The sequence below is a fragment of the Triticum dicoccoides genome, chromosome 1A (genome assembly GCF_002162155.2).
Source record: "Triticum dicoccoides isolate Atlit2015 ecotype Zavitan chromosome 1A, WEW_v2.0, whole genome shotgun sequence".
Classification (NCBI taxonomy): Eukaryota; Viridiplantae; Streptophyta; class Magnoliopsida; order Poales; family Poaceae; genus Triticum; species Triticum dicoccoides.
The window spans coordinates 133,055,084-133,063,818 of record NC_041380.1 but is presented as its reverse complement, the minus strand read 5'-3'; the positions used below and the strand labels follow the sequence as shown (position 1 = coordinate 133,063,818).

The window sequence follows — 8,735 nt, the reverse complement described above, 5'->3', positions numbered from 1 at the left end:
AGGGGGGGGGGGTGAATAGACGATTTTATAAAAGTCTTTAGAACATAGAAGTTTTGAAGATAAACGATAAAATTAAACCTATTACCATGCAGCGGAAGGTAGACTACACTAGGCAAACCATAGTCAAGTATTCAATGAAGTGAAAGCACAAAGACTAATAGCAGCTAGGTAGTAAGGATCAGCTAGAAAGATATGGTGAAGCCAAACAGAACATGCAGTCACTCACTGAAGACAAATGATAGTGCAAACATACAATGACTTCACAAGGAGTAACAGTAAGTAAAGTGAATTAAAGATGAGACCAGTGACTCGTTGAAGACAATGATTTGTTGGACCAGTTCCAGTTGCTGTGACAACTATACGTTTGGTTGGAGCGGCTAGGTATTTAAACCTTAGGACACAGAGTCCCGGACACCCAGTCCTCACGGTATTATCCTTGAGCTAAGGTCACATAGACCTCGCCCAATCACTCTGGTAAGTCTTCAAGGTAGACTCCCAAACCTTCACAGACTTCGTTCACCGGCAATCCACAATGTCTCTTGGATGCTCAGAACGCGACGCCTAACCGGCTGGAGGATGCACAGTCCTCAAGTGTAATAAGTCTTCAGATCACACAGACAAGAAGACTTAAGTGATGCCCAATTCTCTCTGGCTCTGGTGGTTAGGGCTTTATCCTCGCAAGGAATTCTCTCTCAAAGGCTTCGAGGTGGGTTGCTCTCAAACGACAAAAGCCGTACTTTCAATCTGAGCAGCCAACCATTTATGGTTGTAGGGGGTGGGCTATTTATAGCCACTTGGCAACCCGACCTGATTTGTCCGAAATGACCCTGGGTCACTAAGGAACTGACACGTGTTCCAACGGTTAGATTTCAAACTCACACGGCAACTTTACTTGGGCTACAAGCAAAGCTGACTTGTCCGACTCTGGACAAGATTCGCTCTTATAGTCTTCACTCGAAGACATAGGTTTTTTTGGTTTAGGCATCACTTCAGTCATTCTGACTGGTTCTCTTGGACCCCACTTAACAGTACGGTGGTTCCTATGACTCAACACAAAAGAAAAAGAACTACAAAAGATCTAAGTCTTCGAGCTCCATAGGCTTCATATAGTGTCTTCTCTTGTCATAGTCTTCAATATGAATATCTTCATATACCCCCTTTGACTTCAATGTCTTCATACATTTTTAGGGGTCATCTCTGGTAGTAAAACCGAATCAATGAGGGACTTCTACCTGTGTTATCCTGCAATTCTCACAAACACATTAGTCCCTCAACTAGGTTTGTCGTCAATACTCCAAAACCAACTAGGGGTGGCACTAGATGCACTTACGTAAACGATTTCGTAGATCACGGTTGTGTTATAGACTTTGATGGTAGTTCGAGGTTATAACATGGACTTATCTCAATTTGAAACAATGGTTAAAGCATGACTGAAATTGGCGGTAGAATGGTTCACATATAATGGAAATAAAAATGTGCAAATCAAAATAAGAAACTTTAAATTGCATTATTTTTTTGTTGAATAGATTTTTAAAACATAAGCGCAGAGGATAAATTGAATTGCATTTTTCTACACACAAGATTTCCAGGAGCAATTAATTTTACAAACCAATATTGTAACATAATTTTTGCAACTGTTTTAGGAAGCAACTAGAAAGTAATGAAAACTATTACACAGAAAACCCATAGGAGAGGTGCACACATTTTAAGGCGAACCAAAGGCGCAAGGTTTTTCGATTTCAATTGTAGTTTGATTGTCCCGTTTGGTGGCTCGAAAGTGCCTGATCACAAATCCCTCATTGGTTCGACAGGCACCGATTCCCATTTTCTCCATGGAACCACCAGTCCAGTTCGATTTTTTAAACTATGCTCCAATCCAACTATAGCCCGATGGTATAACCTGGTGCAGGGATTGAATCAGACTCCAATTCCGAGGCCCTAAATAAACTTAACAATATAACTAGTATTTTGAACGCCAATACAATGCCATTATAGTTATCTTAAGTGCCTTATCATAATCACCAAATCCATAGAACATATGCAAAATGAGATATTTTGGGCAGGATTCTGTTGCTAGAACACTAGAAAATGGTACCAAGAGAGATGGAGACAACCCAACGTTGTGGGAGCAGCCCCTTCAAATGCTGATCCGACGGCTGTGGAGTCCCTCGTCCTCTCCTCTTCACTCATCGCAGCCTATCCACCAGGCCACCACCAAGCAGGCAGTCCAGACGCGCGCACCACCAAAAAACCCTAATCCCCTCGCAGCCGCCAGAGCCCCCGGAGCGAACCCGCCGCCATGGCCGACGACGCGGCATCGGCCCCGCCGACGGCGCAGCTGGCCGCCGCCTCCATCTCCTCGTCGCCCTCCTCCGACCTCGAGCCGCCGACCTCCCGCACCCGCATCCGCGCCATCCTCGACGCCGGCGACGCCATGGCCGGGGAGCGCGTGGTCGTCGGCGGCTGGGTCAAGACCGGCCGCCAGCAGGGCAAGGGCGAGTTCGCCTTCCTCGAGGTCAACGACGGCTCCTGCCAGGGGAACCTCCAGGTCATGGTCGACAAGGACGTGCACCCGCTCGCAAGCCTCACCCACACGGGCACCTCCGTGCTCGTCGAGGGCGTGCTCAAGAAGCCCCCCGCGGAAGCCAAGCAGCGCATCGAGTTGAAGGTGGAGCGGGTCATCGAGCTCGGGGAGGTGGACGCTGCCGCCTACCCGCTGCCCAAGACCAAGATCACGCTCGAGACGCTCAGGGACTTCGTCCACCTCCGCGCACGCACCAACACGGTATAGATCGTAGTTTTTCTTCCTATTCTTACGCATTGAACTGGATTTTGGACGTTGTCGTGAGAATCTCGAGTGATTCATATGAATCCAGAACTTTCCGTGTACGGCTGTACCCGCAGATGTAGTGTTTGCTCATTTCTACTCACCCTTGCTGATTATTGAGACAGTCCAAATACATAAATTAAGTGTTTTGGCCTTTTTTATAGTTCGATGAAGTTGATTCTTAGAATCCGCAGTTCCTTGATAGTAATGCCAGTATCCATTTATTCCTGTGAGGCGTACCCCTTTGGAATTTCCGAATGACAGGATGTCTTTTTGTATCTCCTTTTGTATTGGTATGCTGTTTATCTTTTTTCATTTGTGCCACCTAATCAAAATGACTAGTTTCAGTCTTACCTCTAAGCATTCATTTTGCAATTGCCCGGTGAGAATTTTAGTTAGTTAAAGCTATGGAGTTTGCAGCATACTAGGGTGTCATAGGATTGGTTGCTTGATGTATTATGAACTTAAAGGCTGTTGGTTCGTGATGCAGTTTTCTGTTATGTTTTTTTTTTTCAATTTTACGGTGTTAATGGGAAGCATTAGTTAATTCAGGCCGCTAATGGATGGATGCTGGATTTGCTTGGCTGTGATATGTTACTATAGTATAGATAGAGGCAGTTATGGCTTGATTTACCATTTCTGAAGTATCCACCACATATGCAATCGGACTATTTCACCATGGGGGTTCTATACTTTGTTTTGTTCTTACATCGTGAAATATAGTTTATGAAAAGCTGGTTAGCATTTTGATGAACTTGCTTGTTTGGATATTGGTGTACAGTATACCAAGGCTAGATTCTGCAGTAATGAGAAAGAAATATGTTACCTTCTTGCAATTCATTATTTCATGCTGATTCCCCTCTGCTTTGGTTTGTAAGAATTAGCTTAACACTTGCTCTCTAATCTTCTGCAGATAGGCGCAGTTGCTCGGATAAGGCACCAGCTTGCCTACGCAACCCACAGTTTTTTCGATGAAAATGGATTTTTGTATATTCACACCCCCATAATAACCACCAGCGACTGTGAGGGTGCAGGTGAGATGTTCCAAGTCACTGCCTTATTCAGCCAGGCTGAAAAGGTGGAGAAGGAGCTTAAGGAGAACCCTGCACCATCAGAAGCTGACGTTGAGGCTGCTAAGCTTGTTGTTAAAGAGAAAGGAGATGCAGTTGCTCAATTGAAAGCAGCAAAAGCTAGCAAGCAAGAGATAACTGCTGCTGTTTCCGTGCTTACAAAAGCTAAAGAGAATGTGTTAAGGGTGGAAGAGCGCTCTAAGTTGAAACCTGGACTTCCACTCAAGGATGATGGGAAAATTGCGTTTGAGAATGACTTCTTCAAGCGTCAAGCTTTTCTGACTGTTTCAGGCCAACTTCAGGTCGAAACTTATGCTTGTGCTCTCAGTAATGTGTATACCTTTGGACCAACATTCCGGGCAGAGAACTCACATACATCAAGACATTTGGCAGAGTTTTGGATGGTTGAACCAGAAATTGCATTTGCAAACTTGCAGGTGAGCCCATCTTAACTACATTCAGATTGTTTCTGGCTTGGCTTATCTATCTAGATTATTACATGAAATTATTTTGGTGAACGGTATTAATGTTGGCCTTAATGAACCGTGCTACAGGATGATATGAACTGTGCTGAAAGGTATGTACAGTACCTGTGCAAATGGTTACTCAAGCATTGCCGAGAAGACATGGAATTCATGGTTAAACATGTGGACAAGACCGCAATTGAGCGTCTGGAGCTTGTTTCCTCTACTCCGTTTGAACGCATTTCATATACAAAGGCTGTGGAGATCTTAGAAGGTGTAGATAAGAAGTTTGAGAACAAGGTTGAATGGGGAATTGATTTAGCATCTGAGCATGAGAGGTATGGAGATTGGAATCTCTACTGCTATTCTGGTATCAGTTATTTACCCTTGTTTAGATTTGTATAATTCTTTCTTTTGGTATGAAGGTATTTGACTGAGGTGATATTTAAGAAGCCAGTTATTGTGTATAACTACCCAAAAGGAATAAAGGCATTTTACATGAGGCTCAATGATGACCAGAAGACAGTAGCTGCAATGGATGTTCTTGTTCCCAAGGTACATAATCTGTTAAATTATGATATCAAATGATTTTTATACTTTTGCGAAAGCAATAGTCTTGCAATGATGATCATTCCACAGTTCAATTTTTGTATCTTTTATATTCTTTGTTAAGCATGACAGTGGGAATTGTGCCTGGTAGGTTCAGTACTGATTCATGCCTTAAATCTATAGTTGTGGTCACTTACTTTTTGAGTACTGTTTTCCTAGGTTGGTGAATTAATCGGTGGAAGCCAAAGGGAGGAGCGTCTTGATATTCTTAAGCAAAGGTAGTGTCACCTAAATTTGACTGTGGACTATTTTGTGTCTCAGTGACTTTTACATGTTATTTTATTCTTGTTGCTACTTGAATGATTCAAAGTCGAGTGAAGATCTGCTTTTTTCTTGTACAAGTAGATTTTTTTGTAGTGATCACCCTGTTGTTAGAGAGTTGTGGGCTTTCTACCTGAGTTGTTTGTTTTTGCTTATGGCATATATTATCTTAGTTTTGTTTAACACCAGGATGTCTGTTGGCTAGTGTCTGATACTGTTAAACACTGTTGTGGATTGACGCACCCAACATGATGATGATAGTAGTTGCATCATCCCAACATGCAGTATGGTTTTGGTTCTCTAAACACTAGCAATCTCATCTTCCGGTTAGCCTTTTTTTTCTGGGTACAAATCGATGTCAATGAATACATTTTGTACTGTAAAAAACTTGCATTCTCATGTTCTTGACAGATTTTGTAATTGTAAGAGCTCTACATAAAGGATACAAACTTATGGATTGTTTCTTTATGACCTGTGAGATGACCGCGTAACATCTTGTTCTATAGGATACTGGACGCGGATCTTCCTCTGGAGCCATATGAGTGGTACCTGGACCTCCGACGCTTTGGCTCAGTGAAGCACAGCGGGTTCGGCCTAGGGTTCGAGAGGATGATCCTTTTCGCCACCGGCCTGGAGAACATCAGAGATGTCATCCCATTCCCAAGATACCCTGGGAGGGCCGATCTTTGAAGGGCTGCAGATGTCTGCCTTGAGATATAAGAACGTCAATTCTACACTTTGTTAGCGATTTTGAAGAAGTGTTGGCCGTCCGGTTAGATTGATATATATACGCATGCTGATATCATTTGATATGTCTCGTGTCTTGGCTTGTTGTGATTCTTAAAAAAAGTATCAGGCTTGTTTTAAGATTAGAACGTTGAAGTATTATTGGTCCTTAGCATCTTCTTTTTGTAAATTTAATTTGATATCCTGTTTGGATCCTATGTCTGCAAACTTCGAGCTGTTTTGAAGATGCCTTGGTTAGATGGGGGAAAAATGTTAAATTGGTGTCACCTTGACCCACAATAGCCCAAAGTTCATACCCCAGTTCCTTTCTTAAAGTCATTATAAGAAAACATGTTCCAAACGATGTAAAGGTTTAATTTGTTTACTGGAAAAACGATGAAAAAGTTGCTCGGCGACGAACTGCCCATGCGGCATCTCACCCACCGGGCTTACAAAAAACATCATAGTACGACGATGTGGATCCGGACCGCATCGTCGGTCAGCTCAGGACGCAAGCAGTGACGCCTTGGCCCGCCTATTAAACCAACTCCGCTATGTGTATGAGCGCATTCAAGCTAGCAGAGCACACACACGCGTCCATCTCCAAGAAGCGGAAGCTAGCACAGCAGAGCAAAGCAAGGTGCAATGGCGCCGGCGGTGAAGGTGTACGGGTGGGCGGTGTCGCCGTTCGTGGCGCGCCCGCTGCTGTGCCTGGAGGAGGCCGGCGTCGACTACGAGCTCGTCCCCATGAGCCGCGCGGCCGGCGACCACCGCCAGCCGGACTTCCTCGCCCGGAACCCCTTCGGCCAGGTCCCCGTCCTCGAGGACGGCGACCTCACCCTCTTCGGTACGCCCATTTCCATCATCCTCTATTCTCAGGAGTAGGAACGAGTTATTAACAGTCTGAAATTCCGCACGCAGAGTCGCGCGCGATCGCGAGGCACGTGCTCCGGAAGCACAAGCCGGAGCTGCTGGGCTGCGGCTCGCCGGAGGCGGAGGCGATGGTGGACGTGTGGCTGGAGGTGGAGGCCCACCAGTACAACCCGGCGGTCAGCGCCATCGTGGTACAGTGCATCATCTTGCCGCTCCTCGGCGGCGCGCGGGACCAGGCGGTGGTGGACGAGAACGTGGCCAAGCTCAAGAAGGTGCTGGAGGTCTACGAGTCGCGGCTGTCGGCGTCGAGGTACCTCGCCGGCGACGACATCAGCCTCGCCGACCTCAGCCACTTCCCCTTCACGCGCTACTTGATGGAGACGGAGTACGCGCCGCTGGTGGCGGAGCTCCCCCACGTGAACGCGTGGTGGGACGGGCTCAAGGCCAGGCCGGCCGCGAGGAAGGTGACGGAGCTCATGCCGCCGGACCTTGGGCTTGGAAAGAAGGCAGAGGAGTGATGACTGCCTGGCAATTACACCGGACTGCCGCCCACGTTCACCAGAATCGAGCAAGTCACTGTCGGCTGTCGAGTCTCCTGTCCGGTTTTGCGTTGTACCGGCAGATATGTTCTGTGCCAGTGGCTCGTGTTTTGAGTCTCACGCTTGAATAAAATGCAAGATACCCATCGGTTCCAAAATAATTAAAATTTTATGTTTATTTTAAGTCAAGCTTCATTGAATTTGATCAGTTTTTATATTAAAATATATCAACATCAAACTTGCTCATTACGAAATATATTTTCATATTATATTGATATAATGACACAGACACACACCAGTTTCAAAAAAAAAAAAGACAGACACACACCTGACGTTTCTTACCTACCGATTTCACGCGAACGATCTTTGTGCCATCCGAACACGAATCACAGTGCAGGGCGTGTCACCACATCATGATAGGTGCAAACCATTGAATGAGTTCACGTCGGAGGGTGGCCTGATCTTCACGTCGTAGGATCGAATCAGAAGAGATAACTAGATGCAAGCAGTCGGGATAACTAACTTTGTATCCGTCAAGGTTGGATGCAATCCGTACATCGAGGATGGCTAACCGGAGCTCCAAGAACTTCAACCCGCTATCTGAACAATCGTAAAATCATAAATCGAAACTAACCCACATAAAACAACCAGAACCGTAGAGCACGAATTAGGGGGATCGAGAGGGTCCTTCTGGTGAATCCAGATGAACTCACAAGAGGAAAGGTAGTAAGTATCTCTCGAATCTACAGCAATCTTGCCGCATAAGCTTGTAGTAAATAGTTGGACATATTTCTTAAAGGATGAGGGATATGAGGTTTTATAGCCAGGTGTGAAAATGTTTAGAAAATTACCAGCTTAGCATGGCTTCCTTGGGGGAATAAGCTGTCAACTTTCAAAGTTGTTGGAAAGCTCCTCGGAAATTCGCGAAGCCTTAACAGTCTGGATACCTTCTACGAGAATGACTAGAACGCTTGACTCAAACTCCAAATGATGTGAGATTTCTTGCGTTGGAAAGTAAATTTGATGTAGTTTCTGGTGATATACCCCAATGGTAACACAAATACTTCATGGAATGCATAAATTTAGCTTTCACCTTTGCAAACTTCTTCAAATGTTTATGAATGTCACATGATGTTTTGTTCGACTCAACAACTCCTTTCAACTAATATTTCCACGTAGTATAAACTTGTAAGCAACCATGATCATGTTCATATCATCATCCCTCTCTTGGAGAAAATTCGTCCTCAACTTCCTTTGGCCTACAAGATAATAGCCGAGGACAAAACAAAATAAGAAGACAAAGGGAAATATGAATAATCATGTGCAACATTCAATATTATTGGATCTTATATAGTCTCTTCAAGAT

At 44.8% G+C, this 8,735-nt stretch overlaps 2 protein-coding genes across 2 annotated transcripts; both read left to right on the top strand.

Moving 5' to 3' along the window:
* Positions 1–2,299: 2,299 nt before the first annotated feature.
* On the top strand, positions 2,300–6,215 carry LOC119366917 (asparagine--tRNA ligase, cytoplasmic 1-like). Its single transcript, XM_037632600.1, has 6 exons — positions 2,300–2,785; positions 3,741–4,334; positions 4,452–4,699; positions 4,787–4,916; positions 5,130–5,188; positions 5,738–6,215. The coding sequence occupies exons 1-6, from the start codon at positions 2,300–2,302 to the stop codon at positions 5,919–5,921; spliced, it is 1,701 nt and encodes a 566-aa protein (XP_037488497.1). The 3' UTR covers positions 5,922–6,215.
* A 312-nt stretch (positions 6,216–6,527) lies between these two features.
* Positions 6,528–7,553, top strand: LOC119366906 (glutathione S-transferase 4-like). The gene is made up of 2 exons (XM_037632591.1): positions 6,528–6,804; positions 6,879–7,553. Exons 1-2 carry the CDS (start codon positions 6,603–6,605, stop codon positions 7,346–7,348), a joined length of 672 nt encoding a protein of 223 aa, XP_037488488.1. The 5' UTR covers positions 6,528–6,602; the 3' UTR covers positions 7,349–7,553.
* Positions 7,554–8,735: the final 1,182 nt, after the last annotated feature.